This window comes from Delphinus delphis, chromosome 11 (assembly GCF_949987515.2).
Source record: "Delphinus delphis chromosome 11, mDelDel1.2, whole genome shotgun sequence".
Classification (NCBI taxonomy): Eukaryota; Metazoa; Chordata; class Mammalia; order Artiodactyla; family Delphinidae; genus Delphinus; species Delphinus delphis.
The window spans coordinates 49,321,916-49,342,650 of record NC_082693.1 but is presented as its reverse complement, the minus strand read 5'-3'; the positions used below and the strand labels follow the sequence as shown (position 1 = coordinate 49,342,650).

The 20,735-nt window shown below is 47.0% G+C and overlaps 1 protein-coding gene and 1 long non-coding RNA gene across 3 annotated transcripts in view; one reads left to right on the top strand and one right to left on the bottom strand.

Moving 5' to 3' along the window:
• Nucleotides 1–20,735, top strand: part of PPM1H (protein phosphatase, Mg2+/Mn2+ dependent 1H) — a 263,040-nt gene that overhangs the window by 216,208 nt on the left and 26,097 nt on the right. Inside the window, exons 7-8 of the mRNA XM_060025145.1 lie at nucleotides 2,166–2,229; nucleotides 5,703–5,810. Coding sequence (XP_059881128.1) covers nucleotides 2,166–2,229; nucleotides 5,703–5,810 — 172 coding nt within the window. The remainder of the gene's footprint in view (nucleotides 1–2,165; nucleotides 2,230–5,702; nucleotides 5,811–20,735) is intronic.
• The window catches only part of LOC138414205 (uncharacterized), a 70,357-nt gene continuing 59,902 nt past the window's right edge, over nucleotides 10,281–20,735 (bottom strand). The window contains exons 2-4 of one of the 2 annotated variants that reach the window (XR_011246657.1): nucleotides 16,865–17,041; nucleotides 16,015–16,112; nucleotides 10,281–12,831 (exon numbers count right to left, since the gene is read on the bottom strand). This is a non-coding gene — a long non-coding RNA (uncharacterized lncRNA). The remainder of the gene's footprint in view (nucleotides 12,832–16,014; nucleotides 16,113–16,864; nucleotides 17,042–20,735) is intronic. The other variant, XR_011246656.1, reaches the window with a different exon arrangement.

Below are 20,735 nucleotides of genomic sequence, written 5' to 3'. Positions count from 1 at the left end.
ACACCTCCTCCCTTCGCTCCCCAAGCCCTGCTTGTGCCCACTGCACAGCCTTTCTCAAGCCATTACCCCCTTTCCCTTGAGCCATGTAGTCTGTCATCTTTAGGGTCAAGGTGACAGGGGGCTTATTGCTCAACTGATTTTGAATGTTAGCTAATGATTTTGGTCTCTAGTGGTGGTTCGCAACCGTGGCCGCACACTGGAATCACTTGGGAAGGTTTTTAAAAATTCCTGGTACCTGGGTCCCATCCCCAGAAGTTCAGATTTAATTGCTCTGGGATGTGACCTGAGCATCAGGATTTTTCACGCCTCCCCAGGTGATTCCATATGCAGCCAAGATGGAGAACCACTGGTCTACAAACTCGTTCAATCCCCAAGCTGAGTGGATTCTAATAATAGCTCTGTTTGGTCCCCAAGTGACTTGGATACCACAGTGTCTTAAATAGTTCATGGGAGTATAGAAACATCAAAGTAGCTATTTCCACCTTGTGTTAGTTTGGTAGATTTGGGGGAAGGAAATAGTACGGTTCCTTTGTCGAAAATTCAATCCATGGCATACCGCTGGGCCCACTTGACGGCAGCAGCGGCAGCAACTAGCTTTTATCAAGCTCTCAGCGTGTGCCAGGCACTGGGCTAAATGCTTCCTAAGCTCGCCACATTCATCAGCCCATTTTTATCTGCACAGCAAGCCCAGGAGTTTTTGGCCTCTCTACTTAACGAGGAGCCTGAGGTCCAGAGAGGCTTCTCCGCTCTCCCGGGGCTATGCAGAAAGCAGTGCTTAAACTCAAGCGCAGACACGTCCAGTGCCAAAACTTCACTGTTCCTCTACCCTCTGGGAAGGAACTTAACCAAATAACTTCCTGGAAAATAAAGATGTGCCTGCTTTAGTTTTGGGGTTGAGCCCTTTTTCAATCGGGTTGCATTCTTTTGTGTGTCAAGCTCCTTCATAAATTGGATGTCGGGTTCACTCCCAAGCTGCCTAGATATATCCAGGACCAGGGGGCGCGTCACAAATTAATTGTTTTCATGCACTCAGGAGATATTAGTTGAGAAAAGCATCTTGCTTCTAGCCTCTAACCTAGCAGAACCTACCCCATCTGTTACTTGATCTTCCTACCACTTTTCTGAGGAATTGAATAGGCAGTGTTCTGCCCATTGTGCAGAAAGGGGGACTGGTGTGCCACGTATTAGCTTTCTACTAAATACTAGCGATAGCTACCACTTCTCGAGTACTTACTAAGTGCCGGGCTCTGTGCTAAGCTCTTCACATCCCGTGTGGTTATCCTCATTTACAGATGAGGAGACGCAGACCCAAAAAGGTGGAGCTCCTTGCCCAGGGTTATACAGCTGGTAACTGGGTACCACGTTTGCTTGTTGGTTTTTTAACTTCCTGTGAGCAAAATCGCAAGACGTGGCCTTCGTTTGCTCTCTCACCATAGCCTGGCCAGCCTCTGCCGTGTGTGTCGTGGCATCTGGACAGCCGTGTCTGGAATAAACCACTGAAGCGTAAAGTGGATTTTCTTTCTGTGTGTCGAATGGCCATTTAATAGCTCTCGTGAAACAGAGGATTTTCTGCCAACCTTGAATATCAGGCTGAGGTCAAACAGGCTCTAAATATTCCTTCTCCAGCCATTCCAGTACAAGGCTGCTTTGGCATAAACAACCCCCGAAGGTGAGAACTGGCTCTTGGAGCAGCCCCACCCCCACCCCCCCATCCACCACTGAGTGTTGCTGCTTCTCACAGCTCCAGATTAATGACAAGAATCCTGCCGCCGCTGCTGGAGAGCTTCGTTATTGCACGGACACTAAATGCTTAAGACGGGAACCTATCACCCCTGCTCGCTAATTGTGAATATGCCAGCTCATTTTCTCTCTCTTCAAGCCTGTAAAGACTTGGTATTTTCTGGTTTGTTAAAATATGTACACACACACACACACACACACACACACACACACACACACACACACACACACACACACACACACACACACACACACACACACACACATCTGTAGGGAGAATGACTGTTTATACAGAAAGAGATCAGCAGTGTGGTGACCGGATGGAATCTCAGGGAAAATAAAGTACCTGGCGGCCTGTGTCAGGGCAGCAGGTCACTAATTGAGTGCAAAGCATTTTTTTTTTAATGTTGTTTATCCCCCTACAGGGCATACAAAACCATTGAGGATGATGACTTGAAGTTTCCCCTTATATATGGAGAAGGCAAGAAGGTAGGCACGTGCCCTCCCCGGACTGAGAGAACAAGGCTCTGTCTCCACGGAGCCCGTGGTGATCTGTGTGTTCCACTCAGCAGCTCATGATTTTATAGCCTTGACAGCTTGAAAGGATATCATCTCCATCATCCTTCAGGCCTCCTGTCTTGAGGGTCCAAGGAGTGGCAGGGTTGGGGGACGGGGGTGGTGAGCATGAGGGACTAAAGTTAATTTTGTGAAAATGCCATCCCCCTTCTCAATCCATTTGAATAACTTTTCACAGTGTTTAAACACGACCACTTTCACATACATCATCTCCTTGTGTATCTCACAACAAGCCACGAGGCAGGCAGAGCTGGCTGCCTTATATCCATTTGGTAGATGAGGCAGCCGGGACTCCGAGGTTAAAACTGCTCAGGAAGTCACGCAGCTGGTGAGGGGTGGTACCAGCTGTGGAGCCGTGGCCTTCCACTTCCTTCTAGTGCCCTCACATCCCACCACGGAAGCTCAGGCTTTGCAAGGTGGCTTCTCCACTTGCCCCATGGAAAGGGGATCCAAAGTTTCACCCTGATTAAACTATAGGATCACATGGACCAGATGCCAGGCGGAGATAGCGAAGGCCATCCGTCACCAGCTCCCAGGGCCTCAGTCAGAATCAAACATTGTTGAGCTTAAGGAAGGCTGTTGATCTTGAAGTGGTCTCTGAGCAGAGACTGGAGAGGGTCGCAGTCCTGGAGCAGAGATGAGGAAGCTTTGAAGCCATTTCCCAGGAAGAACAAACACCTTCTGAATCATTGCATTCTTCCTCCAAACACGAATACATTTCAACTAGGCGCTGAGAGTTCCAATTAGAAGTGAAAAATGTGGTCACATTGAAAAGAATCTTCAACTGAAATTTTTTTCAGCATTTGATAGCTTTTATCAGGATGAAGTGACTCATAAGAAAACCGAAGGAGGCCTTGCCTTCATGGGCAGAACTTGAGTGTATGTGTGGGCGTGTGCGTGCGTGCGTGCGTGCGTGCGTGTGTGTGAAAGAGAACACACAGGATTAGGTTTTGGGCTCAGTGTAGCCCAGCAGTGATTTCGCTGGAAGGAGACATTTCATGGAGGGAAATGAAACACAGCTAGTTGATCAATAAACACATCATTTTTCAAACTAACTTGCCCCATCCCTGGTTGAGAATCATGACAGGGTAGAGCTCTACTCCTGGTAGGGTTTCGTGTATCTTTCTGTAGAGTGGGCGCCGTCAGTGCACATCGCTCAGCCCAGTGATCTACGCCTGCAGCTGCAGTTCTTTGTGGTGCTGAAATTCTCAGTATTATCCTGCTGCTACCCAGTGACTCCCAGTAAGCTCAGGACCACATGCTGTTGCCTTTGTATCCTTAGTACCTGTCCAGCCTGGTACTTGACGCATGGCAGGCCGTCCGTAAATGCATGAGTATTTAATAAGCTATTCAGTTATGTTCAGTATACTCTCCTTGGTACCACAGGAAAATGGATAAATGTGTTCTTCAAAGATAACCAGCAAAAAGATTGAAAAGAGCAAGGGTTTTCCCAGTTTAGCAAACAGTTCAATTCACCAGGACATCATGTTCCTCCAGCATTTCAGTTAATTAGGGCTTGACAGTTCTGTGATATGTAGCTGACAAGTTCAGTCATTGTACCTGTTGACCTATTTAAAAGCCACTGTGGCGTCAGTCTGCTCCAGGCATGCCCTGTACCAAAGTAGCATGCCTCCTCTGTCCCAGGAGTCCGTGATCTCTGCAGAAAGCTTTACAACACATCAGTTCTGTCTTGATCGTTTACAGGGGTTTTCTCCTTCCTCTCTGCACACGGCCTCCCCAGAAATTTCAGAATACTTTCACTGCTGTTACTTTTCATTTAATTTCTGCCAGTGCTTTGAAGGACTTGTGTGGGACATGTAAACAAATTCAGTAACTAGCAGAAATATCAGATTTCTTTGGACTAAAACGTCCAACCAGAGAAGGTGCCACAGCAGGAAGGAGAGTAGAAGGGCTACAAGGGACTCAGAATGTCCACATTTAGAGCTGAACGCGTCTCAGCTAGAAGGGAGCTGAGCCAGGCCCCCGGCAGAGCAGTGCCAGACCGGAGGTCCCCAGGTCCACATTCCTGTGTCTGCATTTCACCCCCTTTGATTCTTGCCTTTGAAATATGTGTTACGGTTTCATTTCCACTTGACAGTAAACCTGCCCACCTTCTGATGTGAAACCAGGTCCAAAATCCACAGCTTTTTGGGGAAAGTAGGATGAAGATATGGTAAAGTGTTAGATTCATGCCTTGGCATTTATAAGTTATTCTTATTACCCAAGCATTAGAGCGAGGATTCACGTTCAGGTCTTTGAACCATGACACTACACCAGGTACAGTGTTGTGATCTGAGTGTTAGAGCAGTGGGCTTCGGTCCACCCAGAATGAGTTTCACTCCATCCCTCTGTGTTTACCTGTCTTGATGCTGGGTATCCTTCTGCACAAAAATGTAGTGCCCCCTGCTCCAGGGAAACTTCTTAGTAGAATTTCTACCTCCTCTGAACTCATATAACCCATTGTTCATGTGTCTTTCAGCACTCAGCCCTATTCCATATGTTGTTAATTAGACATGGACCTCTTAGCCTCCCTTACCAAGTTCCTTTGTAGGAGAGACCAGGCCTTAGATATTTGTCCCCCACAGCAGGGTGCCTGCACATAGTAGGTGCTCAATAAATGTTTGAGTAAATCAAATCTGTGGCCTCCCTGGAGATCATTAGGCTGACAGTGTAGGCATTAGTTTAATGGTATTGCTTCCTTAAAGCATTTGGACAACCATGTAGAGAAAGCTACAGATGGTGTGGTCTCAGCTATAAGGTGTCTGTGTATTTACAGCAAAGTGACATCATGTTCCTTTCCACCCAGATGGAACTTGTGAAGATGTTAGCAGGACAGGTTATAGAGTTGCTAATGGTTTATTTTCTCCAGCCATAAAGTGTAATATATGAGCTTTGGGTGGGCAGGATCTGCCTCTGACGGTTTTACATCTTTTATCACAGAACCAGAGACGTAGCAGGTGTTCAGTAAACACGTGAAGGATGGATGTATAGCAGATGGGTGGGTGGATGGCTGGATGGGGGGATGGGCAGATGGTTGGATTTGGTTTGAATTGATTTCAGTAGCTGTAGACATCACAGATGTATTGTATTTAGTTTATTGGACACCCTTCCGTCCAGTCTCTGCAAAAGAAATCCGAAATGAGACAGCAGCAGTCCATTAAAATTAAGACAATTGCTAGAAAAGCCACTCCTCAAGTATGCAAGTGACCTCGGTGGGCCCTTCCTTGGAAACAAGTACCCACAGAAGTTAGCAGCCAGGGGCATGGAGAGGGGCAGGAGGAACCGGAAAACGACTGCTTCTCTCTTAGCCCGTGGCAGCCATACTGTGGTGAGAATACTTTCTGTGTGTGTGTGTGTTTCTGATGACCCTCTGCTTATACTCCTAGGCCCGAGTAATGGCGACTATTGGAGTGACCAGGGGACTTGGGGACCATGACCTGAAGGTGCATGACTCCAACATCTACATAAAACCATTCCTGTCTTCAGCTCCAGAGGTACCGCATGAGGTTTTTGTTTCTCTTTGGTACAAGAACATGTTTTCTACATTATTCTTCCCATGACTCACACCCCAGATCCAGACAGTAGCCAACTTGTGTCACATGTACTTCTGCAGTGTCTCTCATGTCTGTTTCTTTTCCCCACTCCATTCTCACTTGGACTGTGCTGGTTCTTCCCTCATGGCCTCCCACCCAGATGGCTGCACAGCCCACAGCCCCTTGCCTTCTCAATCCAGCCCACATATTGCCATCAGGCCAATTTTCCTAAACAACTACTCTGACACCTGTTTGTTCAGAAACCTTCAACAACACCCCAAGGCTCAGAGACTAAAGCACAGACTTCTTCACTTGGCATTCAAGGCTTGTTATAATTTGGTCTAACTTAAAAAAAAAAAATCTGATCTTTGTTCCCCTACACCAGCCAGAATGAACTTGCTTTTTTTTTTTTTTTGTGGTACGCGGGCCTCTCACCGCTGTAGCCTCTCCCGTTGCAGAGCACAGGCTCCGGGCGCGCAGGCTCAGCGGCCACGGCCCACGGGCCCACGGGCCCAGCCGCTCTGCGGCATGTGGGATCTTCCCAGACCGGGGCACGAACCCGCGTCCCCTGCATCGGCAGGCGGACTCTCAACCACTGCGCCACCAGGGAAGCCCCCCTCTTAGATTTTTAATTGCCTAGAAAGCTGATGTCATTCAGTTGATGTCTAGAGAAGTTAACTGAAAAACAAGTTGTCATATATTTGGTTTAAAAAATCATTTTTCTTATAATACAGGAAACAGTGTCAAGTTCTATTTCAAGGTATATCATTTACAAAAGATATTACTTCTAAGTGATAGAACACTCAGTAATAGTAGTTTAGGGGTGTACTTTCTCACATATCACGGAGGCTGGAATTTGGTGGCTGTTCATGTTGGTGCAGCACCTCCAATGTGCCAGGGGTAACACCTCTGCATCTTTTTTTCCTTCGTAGTTGCAAGATGGTGACAGAAGCCCCAAGCGTAACATTTTCATGCAAGGCAGGAAGGAGGGGACAGGCTATCTGTCCCAGTAGACATTCACTTGCATCTCATTGGCCAAAACTGTGTCACATGACCGCCCCTAGCTGCAAAGGAGGTTGGGAGAGTGAGAGAAATGTTTGCAATTTGTACAGTAGAGGAGAGCCAGGGAGGGGTGAGTGAGGAACCAGCGGTATTTGCATACCGTGTAATTAACTGTTGAAACTGTGCCTCACACTGGAAATCCCTGAATGTTTAGACATAGCTCCATCTGCATGTTCTTCCCAAGGGTGGGTGCTGTGTTTGTAGCGAAGGCTCTCTTTGTTGGAGGAAACAGAAACCCACTCATGCCGACTCAAAAAAAGGAGGTGTTTATTTTAATAATGTCGGAAGAGATATGTATGGGGTCCACAAGAAGAACCCTTGAAGAGCCAGGCTTTATGGGAGCGAAGGTGGCTCTGGAATCCAGGCAGCCCTGAGACCAGCCATGCTCCATATGTCTCTGCCACCAGACAGCCAGGTTCTGACTCCCCCAATTGCACGTTCCCAGAGAGGAATCTCATTGGCTCAACTCACCTTTTCTCCGAGGTCACAAGTGACTTCCCAGCCTGTAGACTGTCCACTCCAGAGCCAGCGATGGGTACCATCGGCCACCCAGGCCTACCCCTTTGGCAGGGCTGTGAGCAGGGCTAGTTCCTTTAGAGTCCTTTATTGCTGAGGCTGACATCGAAAATAGATCTAGCCACAGGAGGTTAAGAGGGAAATCTCTAGTAAATAGCAGGCGTGGAAGATACGCACATTTCCTGATATCACCCAGGATGTCAAGTGAGGTCAGCTTGGTGGAAATAATAATTACCATCTGCAGATGTCTCTCTTTTCGCCTTCATAGCAATTCTGCATGGTAAGAACCCTTATGATATAAAATGTCCAAGGGTCCCTGGAAGTTGGTGGATCCCTGCTCCCTCTATTCTGGCCAACAGAAGGATCCCTGAATTACTGCTGAAACTCCTCCTGGCCAGAGAAAACCAATAACTATTGGGTTGGCCAAAAAGTCCGTTCAGATTTTTCCGTAACATCGTATGGAAAACCCGAACAAACTTTTTGGCCAAGCCAATGCTAGCCTCATGGACGTCTATATTTTCCCCCTTGGGAGGGAGGCATTTATCAGGCATATTAAATGGTACTGTCACCTTTCCAAAAAACACAGGTAAAGTGTGACTATATGGGGGGGTGAGGGCTTCTCAGGAAACACTAATAACCATTTTGCTCCTTAAAGGAGAGTGAAAACCTTCTCACCCTCCCCACCCCCCTACACACACACACACACACACACACACACACACACACACACACACACACACACACACACACACACACACACACACACACACACACTTTCTATATAAAGTGAGAAGTTCGGTTTGGTTTTCAGAAGAATGGTCTCTATGCAGTTGGGTTATAGATCTTCCAATCACTGTGCTCCCGTGGATCCCAAGAAGAGACTGTAGGTTTAAGACTTGGGCCAGTATGGGAGAGTCCCCGAGGACTGATGAAAAATCCCAGTTGGTTGATCAGAAACTTCATGTCACCTGTCTGGAAGTCTAGGCCGGACGATATACTTTTTTTTTTTTTTTTTACGTGCAGCATCTCATGTAATTCTCACAACAATTCTGTGAGGTGTGTATGGTTTTTATACCCATTTTACAGACCAGGAAATTGAGATCCAAGGAAGTACGTTAACTCCCCCATGGTTGTACAGTTATTAACTAACAAGATGATCCTTGTACTCAGGTTTGTCCAATTCGATCAGGCTCTGTAGGAGAGGGAAGCTGAGTTCAAGGAAATCTTCTTGGATAGTGTTGAAGGGACCCACTGAGAACTGTTTCAAGGGGCTCTGAAGAGAGTACCTCTATCCTGGGACCTCAGTGGCCAGAGTTCCTCAGAGAAATACGGCCGGCCTCAGACTGCAGTTGTGGAAAATGATGGTGTGATAGAAAAAGTAATTGGGAAAGACAGGACTGGCCTTCTGTGTGTGCCACCCTAGGCCAGACAGAATTGTGCAAAATGAGGTTGTGCACCTATAATTTAGCTTAATGGGTACGTAGTGTAAATCTCAAGATTCTTTTGCACGAGATTAAAATTGTTGTACATTTTAAACGTTTCCAGATGGGGAGGCCTTAGCCAGAGCCAGGAAAGGGGGAGGAAGGTCCGAGGGAAGAGAGGGGAGCAGCTTGAATCAGCTCCGATGCAGGAGTGCAGAAGAAAAGATGGGTACGGGGGAACCCCACATCCCCGGTCTTGCGGCAGAAACTCCTTTTCCCTGGGTGGCAGTGATGAAGTCAGACCCTGGAGAAACGGCTAGGGGGCTTCTGTTGGGAGCCCACCAAGCCGGGTACATTTATTTAAACCATCTAATAAGGAATAACTGGCTCCCTTGCTGCCTTTATTCCCCCACCTGCACCCCAAGCCTACCCTGGCTTTCTAACCATGACTTCCTAAGAACATTCCCCTGCTACGCTTCATCTTTGCCAAGCATGGGTCTTTATTTCACATTTGGGTTCTGAATTTCAAACTCAGCTCAGGCTGGTAGTTTTAACAGTCGCAAGGAAGTGGGGTATGTGTGTGTGTGTGGGGTGGAATGTGATTTAGTTCTAAGAAAAAAGGCTCAAACATCTTCTTGGAAATCAGCATTGTTCCCATTCATCATTGTAGCTCCTAATTTGACTTGATGAGTTAAATAAAAATAAATCAAAACCATGTGGATCAAATTTACGTAAAAAATGCACAGGGGTTTAAAAATTAGAGAAGCGTTTCTAGCCAAACACATTTTTGGTTTCGCTGAACACAAGGCACTGGAAAAATCTCGAGTTTGCCAAACCCAAAGAGCGGCCGCCAGGTTTGCTGAGCCTCCCACGTATCTCCCCAGGTCGAAGGTAGGGAATCTCTGGCCGAGAACTGAATTCCACAGGAGGCCCCCATCAACCCAGCACGGGTCTGTCTGCCGAGCGTAGGAAGCGTTTTGACCCTCCCCTGGTCCATGGCATCATTCCCCCGTGTAACTGGAGCCTCTCCTCCATAAGGGAAACACCCCCATCGGGTCTCCCATCCTCTCGCTCAATGAAGCTCATCACTGTTCAACCTTTGTGTATCACCCTAGAGTTCAAGTGGAGAAGGAGAGGATTTGTGAATTCAGAGTCACTCTGCACCTTCTTGTCCAGCAGTTCTCCACCCCGTCCAGCACACACCTCATGACCTATTCCTCAGACAGCGTGGCCCAGGCCTGCAGCCTAAACCTACAGATGTTCTCTACTCCGCACCCATTTCTGGCCTGTGACAGGCCCTCCCTAGAGCTAGGATTCCTCTTAATGTCTTTCTCGCTTTCTGGCCTCTACTCCAAGACTGTGCTTGACTTTAGGCCCCTTTCGGGCTCTTGGAAGAATGAGGTCTTTTTCTGTCTGGGGGCCGGTTTGCAAAGCCAACCCCATCAACTCAGCAGTCCCCCACCTCCCGCCCCCGCCATACTGAACCACAAGGGAGCCTGATTTTCTCTTGGCTTCATTTTTCCTCTCCTTAGTGTTCAGGATTCCTGTCAGCTGTTTTCTGTGACTCCAGCTCACTCATTTAGGTCATTCTTGGTTCTCTTCATCTAGATTTCATTTTTTTCTTTCATCTGAAACAGGCTTCTCTAAAAGAAGGAAGACCTTAGGCTCCAGTATCTGAACTCCCTCCCTAGCACCGGCATTACCTGTGACCTCTACAAGTTCTTTCAGCCTGCTTTCCCCTTGCTGCAGGTGGGGTGGAAATGCCTAGACTGACGAGGTGCTGGGAAAAACAAATGAGAACATCTATGGAATTGCATGGCACAGGGTCTGGTACATGGTCAGAGATGGTCAGTAAACATTAGTCTTCCTTATGCACTGGCTTCTGGAAGCCTTTGCACTTACAGGGGATTCCCAGTATTCACTTTCAGGTGAAGAGAAGAATGACTGTTTTGTTTGAGACTCCCCTGTTGTCTCCCATGAAAACATGAACAATATTTAAGATCTCACGTTGACTCCTGGACATTTACGGTCTTCTGATTCTCAGTAGCTTTTCATGCCCCAAGCCAAAATCCTGTTTTGGGAACGAGCATGTTTGATTGTATTGTGTACTTTCTGCAGTCTGGCCAATTCATAAAAAAACAATATTTGTGCACAGTGATACGGGGAGATGGCTGGGCTACATTAAGTGAAACAAAATAGGATTGTGTATACAAAAAATTGATCGTAAGTAGGTAAAAAAGTTGTGTGCATATGTATACACATATGTAAAAATGTAGGTCTTGAGAAGGAAATTTTCTCGAATGTTACAGTAATTATCTTTGGGTGGTAGAGGAGGAATTAAAAAATTTCCTAGACCCCTCAAAAATACCTTAGGAGGCAGTGTGATATTGTGGTTAGAAACTCAGACCTGGTAATCAGTCACGGGCTCAAGCTCTCTCTCTTTACTTACTAGCTGGGTGATTATAAGAAAGTTACTTTACCTAAATCTCAGTGTCCTCCTCAGTAAAAAGAGGACAATAGGGTTGTGATACCCAGGAACGCAAGGAACAAGTTAAATGACATAAAAAGTACTTAAAACAATCTGGCCTAATAAACATTAGATCGTTTATTCCATCAAGACCACAGAATCTCACTGGCTGTTTACACAGAGAGTAAACATGAGTCCAATAGTGTTTATCGAGGAGCACACTGGGGAACATGTCCTCAAGCAATTAGAATTTGGGGCACTTGGAAGGCCAAAGAATAATCAGCCATGAACCCTGTGAGTCCTGCTTCCTAAGGGACTAGGGGAATTCAGAGAAGGGAGAGAGCGAACACCATCTAATCTGAAGAGGAAGGACAAGATAAAAGAAGGAAGCAGCAATGAGTCTGGTGTGAAGTAAAATTTGCCTTACAGAATGTTTGGAAGATTAGCTTGAAGGGCTATTAGCTATCATCAAGCGAATTATCATGGAGGGCCTAGAACTGGACCCGAGGCGGCAGATCAGGTCTTCAGCAAGGGGATCAGCATGATAAGTGAATGTGGCGGTGGAAATCTTAGCTTGTAACAGCACGTGGATGGGGGGTGCAGAGGTAGGGAGGTGCAGACCGGGAGGCCGCCGTAGAAGTGAAACCATGTGGCAGTGAGGCTCTGAGCTGGGGCAGGGACCAGGAAAGCCAAAAGGAGGCACAGGGGAGAGGCGTTTCACAAAACCACGTAACAAGAACGGAGGGCACACTTGATTTTTAGAGGATGAAGCAGGGTGAAATTTTTAAAAAATTAAACTTTGCTTTCTAGCCTGTGAGAAAGGAAGAAGGTTGCTTGTTGGGGTCTGAAGAGGAAAAATAATTTTATCCTTTTTCCCTGAGTTTTCTGAACCAATTTAAAAAACAGACACAGGAGTCTGGGATGAAAATAACTTTATAGCGAGGATAAAGTTAGACTGGAAACTGCGGTTTGGATCTAAGACCAAAATGGACGTTTTATTCCTCACCTCCAGCCCTCAAATTAAACTTGCCTCCTGGACTGTCTCTCATCTCCCCACCCCACCAAGGGAGGTTTTCCTGGTATTTACCTGCTGGAGGACAGGAACAGAGGGACAGGTGCTGCTTATGGACAAGTAGGGACCAAGGAGAAAACTCCAACGGGCTCGCTGTCCCGTGTCCCTTCTCACCAATCCTATAGGGAGAGGGGCCCATCACAATACAATGCCTTTGTGCCTCTGTTGACTACAAAACAACTTAGAGGCTTAACAGGAGAATTTATTATTATCTTTCATACTTCTGCGGGTTGAATGGGCTCAGCTGGGTGCTTCTCACGTAGTCACAGTTGGCTGTCAGTTGGGGCTGGAGTCATCTGAAGGCTAGATGGGCTGCAAGTCCGAAACGGCTCTCTCACATGGTTGGCAGTTGATGTGGGCTATCAGCTGAGCGTTGAGTCGAGGCAGCTACACACAGCCTCTCCATGTGGTTTTGGCTTCTTATGGCATTACTGCAGCTGGATTCTGAGAGGAAACATCCCAAGAGGAGTGGTTTGAGAGACTGAGGCAGAAGCTACAAAGCTTTTTTTTGTTTTTTTCGGTACACGGGCCTCTCACTGTTGCGGCCTCTCCCGTTGCGGAGCACAGGCTCCGGACGCGCAGGCCCAGCGGCCATGGCTCACGGGTCCAGCCGCTCCGTGGCATGTGGGATCCTCCCGGACCGGGGCACTAACCCGTGTCCCCTGCATCAGCAGGCGGACTCTCAACCACTGCGCCACCAGGGAAGCGCTACAAAGCTTTTTAAGACCTAGCCTCAGGAGTCCCAGAACATCACCTCTTCCACATGCTGGTGATTAAAGAAATCACTAAGGTGGGTCCACATTTGAGGAGAGGAGAACTAGAATCCACCCTTGATGAGAGGAGCAGCGTGCTTGTACAGGGAGGGAAGGAAGTGATGGTGGTCATTTTGGAGACCTTCTACCATCGCCTTCCTGTGGAAGTGTCCTCCCTGCTGTGAAATCTTGAGGATTAGAGTAATCATCCTCTATCTTTCCAGTGCAAACTAATGTAAGTTGATGCATTAGTTATTTACCTAGTTAATTAAGAAAGGAAACCTAGTTTGCAGTGTAGAGGCAGATTTACAGTGATGCTAGTTAATTAAATGTAAGTATCAGGGTCCTTCACTCAGACCAACCTTCAAGGAGTTCTGGTTGTTACTGGGAAATGTAGACAGTTCTATGTGGTGAGGAGAGGCAAGGTTACAATCAGGAATCATTTCCTTGCAATCATTTCTCAAAAGAAAGAGACCTCATTTCCCATGGTTCCAGTAATCTGTTGCAATTTCTCTTCTCATTCCTAATAAGCATTCACATTAGTATCTAAGTTTGTATTCATAATTATTTGTGTTCTTTTTCTTAAAGAGAGCTCCCCAGAAAAATACTGTATCATCTCACTTCTATGTGGAACCAAAAACAAAACCCCCAAGAAACAACAACAAAAAACCAAAACGCAAAGGGATAAGACTTGCAGCTACCAGAGGTGGGGACAAAGGGGAATTAGAGGAAGGTGCTCAAAAGGTAAGACTCCCAGTTATAAGATAAATAACTACTAGGGATGTAACGTACAGCATGATAACTATAGTTTCCCGTCTATTGTACTGCTGTACAATATATGGGAAAGTAGTTAAGAGAGTAAATCCTAAGTGTTCTCATCACAAAGAAAAACATTTTCCTTTTATTCTTCTGTTTTCTCTTTTTATTGCATCTATATGAGAAGATGGATGTTAGCTGAACCTACCGTGGTAATCATTTCATAATATATGAATCAAACCATCATGCTGTATGCCTGCAATTTATACAGTGATGTGTGTCAATTGTTTCTCAGTAAAGCTGGGGAAAAAAATCACTCCCCAAATTGCATAAACTTCAGGCCTTACAAACCCTGGATCCCCCTTGTACAAAGGGAAAATGATGAGTTCTGTCTAAAGATACTTTGATAATTTACAGAAGTTGTATTTGGCACTCTTTTTTTTTTTAACCAGTCTTACTGAGATATAATTGACATATGAGATTGTGTAAATTTAAGTCGTACAGTGTTTCGATGTGTTAAGATGTACAGTGTTTTGATGTGATACTTACATACAGTTGACCCTTGAGCAACATGAGTTGGAAGGGCACGGTCCACTTATATATGGATTTTTTTCTCTATGTTATGGAGAAACCCAAATGAATTTTTTGGCCAACCCAATACTACAGTACTACACAGTCCGAGTTTGGTTGAACCGCAGATGGAGAGGAACCACACATACGGAGGGCTGACTATATACGTTACATGCAGAGTTTCGGCTGTGCAGAGGGTCAGCGCCCCTAACCCCCTAGCTGTTCGAGGATCAACTGTATTGCAAAATGATTATCATGGTAGTGTCAGCTAACACCCCTATCACATCACTAATTACCATTCCTTTTCTGTATAACTTGCAGGTATATAACACAGTATGACATACAGATTATGTGTATACATTATACATAGTGTGTATATATGTGTGTGTGTGTATACATAATACACTATATACACATTATATTTAACTATAATCACCATGCTGTACTTTGGATTCCCAGAACTTATTCATCTTATAACTGGAAGTGTGTGCCCTTTGACCATCATCTCTCCATTTCTCTCCCCTACCCCCTCCCTGCTGAAAACCACCACTTTCCTCTATGTTCTACGAGTTCAGTTTTATGGGCAGTTTTCTGACTCTCTTCTCTAGTCCCACATGTCTGCAGCATCTCATACCTCTGCTTCTCAGTTGGGTTGATGCCCCCTTGGGGGTATATGCTCCCCTCCCATCACCACCAGCACTTTGAAAATGTCTGGGGGAGAAACAATCCCATGTTAAGAGTGTATAGAACCGCTTTCTTGGATTCTGGTACCATCTGACCTTATACATACAGGAGAGACTTCCCTAGCCTGTCCATCTCCATCTCTCATTCTCCAATCTAGCTGTAAAAAATCACTCGTGATGTACCTGTGTGTCGTCCATATGGATGGTTCCCATTAGGAGCTGTCTTGAGATTTGCTAACCAGCTATTTGAATAAAACCACAATTTGAAATTTACTTGTACACACACCAAAAAGTCTAGCTTTTGAAATCTGTGGTCACACAAGGGAAGCCAACATGTATATTGTGTCAGACATTCCTTCTCGTTGGTGATTATTCCCCTCTGATCCTCTCCTGAACAGTAATAATTTCACCTGAATGTTTCGAGTGAGTATCTTTCTTTTTTTTTTGGCATTAATTTATTGTATTACCTCATATAAGAATAGTTTGAGGAGTTTGTTAAAGAACGCAAACCCCTGGAATCCACTTCCTGAAAATCTGAATCACTAGGTGTAGGGTGGGGTCCTAACAATGTTCACATTTTTAGACACTTCTGCAGCAGGTGATCCAAAGACCACTCTTTGAATAACACTGTCATAAGCTATTCTTCACTGTGTTTCAGGAACTTTAGTTTCATAATCCTAAAGTCATCCATGCTCTAGTCCTAGATTGCATGATTCATTCTCACCAGGCCTGTGGCTCCGTTCTAGGCTGGTAGGTTAGGGCTACTACACACCTCACTCTCTGCTTGATCATAGGTCTGCCGAGACCTGGCCTGCTTGCAAGCAGTGGGGTCAACTTTGCCACGTGACAGGTATCCCATAGCTTACCAGGGCTGTTTGGGTCTCCTCTTCTAAGGCAAGATACACAGTAACTTGCTCTCCTGCTCACTGGAGATCCCCCAAATCCTGCCATTGTGAAACGAGTCCTGTGAAGTAGTAACACAGTGTCGTTATTATGTTTAGTCCCAGTGGCCAAAAGTAGCAGCTACAAGAATAAGGAACAGTAGTCATTTCATCATTTACACGCCGGGAGACCAGATAACTTACCCTCTCAACCGGGACATTTTTGAGAGTCAGTGGGGACGCTATTAATAATTACACTGGGAAAGCAGCACAAACCCGAACTATCTCAGGCAAACAGGGATGGACGGTCACTCTGTATCTGCCTCCCCCACCTCCTAAATGGATTTGACATGACTCAGTCCGTCTACACGGCACCCACGTACTTTCACTCACAGGCTGGGATTTCCTCTGACCCTGATCTCTGCAGACGGGCATCTTAATGAACCCAAATGTAATCCTCACATGACTGACAAGCTAGACTCAAGTCCATGTGTTCACTGATCCATTCAGTGAGGCTTGGATTCTGTGGTGAACAAGCCATTGGAATCCCAGAGAAAGGAGGAGATGATAGGAGTGCCCCCATCTGTAAAGGAAATTCCTTCCTCTGTAGCTTACCTCCCAAAGCTGTAAAGTTCTGGCCTCACGTGGAGAAAATGAAAGCCTTACACTATCGCGGCCAGGCACTGGGTACAACTTTAGACTCTCTATATACCACCTAATATCTTAGCTGGTTTAGCAACTTTTTCAGTTATTAGATGGTATCCACCCTCAAAAGGCAAATGTTTATTTTGTCTGTAGACTCCAAAAAAAAAAAAAAAAAAGAAAAACACCAAACCTCAAGAATATCTGTGGTGCACTCCACATAGAAAATTATACCCACAGCCAAAACAACCAGCTTCTTTTGGGGTAGGAGGAACAGCCAACATATCTGTCATATTTCAATGTCCCTTGATTCATTTGCAGTCAGACGCTCTGAGGTCATGTGGTCAGTCCCATCCAGGTCGAACTCATCCTGTGATGAAAGAGTCGGGGAATGATAGAGCCATAAGCATCCCCAGTGGCCGCATCATCCTAACCTTTCATTTCACAAAGGGAGACGCTGAAGATTTGAGAAGCCTCATCCCTTACCACTCCCCAGTGGAAAGCCAGTACCGTAGCCAAGCCAAACTACGCAAAGCCACCCTAGCACACCAGCCTGCTCTCTCACCCCCAGGCGTTGGCCCCTGCAGTTCCCTCTCCGTGTAAGGTACGTGATGCCCAAAGTCCTCCCTCCTTGATGCTCCCCATCTGGTAAATCAGTACTTCCTCATTTCATACTCCCGGCAGGTTGTCAGGAGATTTTAAAATATGAATGAACAAAGTGGTTTTGCCTAACTACTAAGGGGCAGAGGTGGGTCTCAAACCCAAGTCTTCTGCCACCAAATTCAGTGTGTATTTCATGACATCATCTAGTGTAGATAGAATCACAACAGAGAATTCAGGTGCAGTCTTGGTGGCCTGCCAGCATGCCAGTATTGAAATAATCCACTGTGACGAAATAGGCTAGAGTTTTATTTTCTTCTGGTATAAGTTCAGCGTTCAGCTATGTTCAGCGTTCTGCAGGTTGAGCTTTTGGGTTGGTTGGCCATGGAGGGTGGAGAGGAAAAGAGTTTGTACTCTTCTTATTTTCCACCACCTACTGGCAGCCTTTACCTTGGGGACCACCTGACTTTTCTGCCAAAACATGACTGAGAGTCCCAATCACTGTCAATTTTAAGTGAGACTTTAGGAAATGAACACCAGGTCCCTTGAGCTCACCCGTAACTCATCTCCTTTCACCAGCTAGCTTACTTTCAGGTGTATTGCCCTGAGATCAGAGCCGTAAACAAATAACATGCTGTGCGTTAGAATTTGTAGTTCTCTTCCACATTATCTCATTTGATCTTTTTTTTTTTTTTTTTTGCGGTACGCGGGCCTCTCACTGCTGCGGCCTTTCCCGTTGCGGAGCACAGGCTCCGGACGCGCAGGCCCAGCGGCCATGGCTCATGGGCCCAGCCGCTCCGTGGCATGTGGGATCCTCCCGGACCGGGGCACGAACCCGTGTCCGCTGCATCGGCAGGCGGACTCTCAACCACTGCGCCACCAGGGAAGCCCTCTCATTTGATCTTTGTAACAGCTTTGTGAGAAAGGTAGAGTGGGTGTTATAATATTTATTTTTCTTGTATTTTTTTTTCCATTTTTTTAAACAATGATTTCAGGGATGAGAACATTGAGAGCTAAAGAAATAAAGGACTCGTCTCCAGTCCCAAGGCTGGTTAGAAGCAGAGACCTGAAGTGAGGGCTCCTACTAACCCAGGCAGGGAGGGTTCTGCTTCTGCACCCAGCCGGACCTGAGCTGCTGGCTCACCTCATCCTACCTCAAATACTTAAACGGGAAAAAGGGTTTGGAGGACGTGCTGAACTGATAAAGATGTGAGAGCCGTGAGGACATCCTAGACGAGCAGCCAAGACTGGGCAAATGAACGAACTGATGGATTCTTTTAAACAGTGGCTTCAGGGGCTTCCCTGGTGGCGCAGTGGTTGAGAGTCCGCCTGCCGATGCAGGGGGCGCGGGTTCGTGCCCCGGTCCGGGAAGATCCCACATGCCGCGGAGCGGCTGGGCCCGTGAGCCATGGCCGCTGAGCCTGCGCATCCGGAGCCTGTGCTCCGCAACGTGAGAGGCCACAACAGTGAGAGGCCCGCGTACCGCAAAAAAAAACAAAAACAAAAAACACCAGTGGCTTCAGGAAGCAGCGTCAGCTTACAGCAGCACGAGCTCTCACGGGCCACTGAAATTTCCTCAGTAACAGAGCAAAAGGGCGAACAGATATTAGACAGGCACTGAGACAGCAGCTAGCTGAGCACTGAGTGGAGGTACCGCGTTAAAGAGCTGTTTGTCTCCACTCCCCCGTAAAGCAGGGCCCGGTGACGACGGTAAGGGTGACTGTGCCCTAGAGTCGGGGGGCAGGTGTGAGAGCCGTCAGCGCCTGGCTTCCTCAGGGGCATATACTAGCCGCGACCCTTGGTGACCCCAGACTTCCTCCTGCTTGCCCCCCCCTCCCGAACGCTGAGTGATTTTTGTTTATTAGCAGCTTCCCTGAGGATAGGGGACGAAAAGGAAAGAGTCTGCTACTCCTGGTAAATACCAGCGCATCAGTTTGGCGACTGCCTGGGAGCGTCGGCGTTTACAAGCTAACACGGTTGGGTCACCACGAGCTGAGGGGGTCTTCGGAATGGATCTCATATGAATTCTTTTTCTTTCTCTTTTCTTCCCATTTACTCTTTGTCTCAGCAAGTATGTCCTGAAGATCTAGTGGTATTTACTCTATGAAAGTTACGGCGAGGCCCACAGAAGAAGTGCAGAACGGGATCTCTGGCCTCCAGAGGTTGAGTCTGTGGGGGAGAGATGGTGACCAGCTCTCAGGGTGTTCGCTGTAAGCAGGACAAGGGTAAATGTCCAGCAAGGGAAGTGCTTCCCTTGGTGGTTTATTGTGTGGTTTCCAAGAGCCAGGCTCTGTGCTCTGCTCGGGGTGGGGTGGGGGGGCGGGGCAGAAACAAATAGGACAACTCAGACCTCGCCTCAGGGGAGCTTATTGCCTAAGACCGTGTTTTCAGGGTGAGGTTCCCCCATCACCTGCATTGGAATTACCCTTGTTTACATAGGCTGATGCCTGGGCTAAGATCTACACAATCAGAATCTTTAAAGGTGGGTCCCTGAATCTTAATTAGCACCCCAAGTGATTCTTACACTAAAGTTTCAGAATAACTACTCACCTGGAAGAGACAGACAAGTGAACGCAGACTGGTACAAATACGCGAGTACTGTGCTAGTGAACATGAAAGGGATTGTGTCTGCAGAGGACCAAGGAAAAGAAAGGGAAATCCTCAGGTCTTCCTCAGGGTTACTCTGGCAGCGGAGGGTGGTACTGTGTCCCCCTCAGCCTCTCTTCTTCACCACCAGTCTAACACTGTCCACATCCTCTTAATCCGGAGGACTGGCAGGTCCCCAAAAGGAAGGAAAGGGAGGCACAGCAAGGGACCTGTGGAAAGTCACCTCACTGGTTCAGATCTCTGTTCACATGGTGTCTTTCCAGAGACACCTGCCTTAACCACATCTTCTCAAATGGCTCTTTGGTCACTGTCCTTACCTGCCTGACTTTTCTTCAAGCACCTGTCATCTTCTGGCATTGTAATTTATTTGTGTGTCTATGGCACCTAGTTTAGAAGTGGTGAGGACTCTGTCACTTTTGTTCACAGCTGCTGGCACATAGTAAGTGCTCAATAAACATGTCATGGAGGGTCCAGGAGGGCAGATGGATCCACCCCAGCCTCGTCTCTCCACGGCTCAAATTCTGTTGCGCTGAGAAACGGCAAGAGTCTCAGGATGCCCGTGGCCTTTCTTGGCAGATGGGCACGCAGGAAGGAGCCACTAGGACCCTGCCCGTGTTCTCCAGACCCCCTTCCCACAAAGGCCTTTGCCGATCGTATCTCTCCCCTCCCAGAGACTGTCTTCCTCATGTCTGAGTCCTGGGGAGCCACAGAGCCCGTTACTTTTGATGTGAAGCTTCCCGGAACATTAAGAAGCTATTTGAGGAATGGAACAGGGAGGTCCGGGGAGGCGAGTGTGGTCTGATTGAGGAGGCCCTGCAACAGCTTCGGGGAGGGAAGGTCGGGTCTCCAGAGCCCAC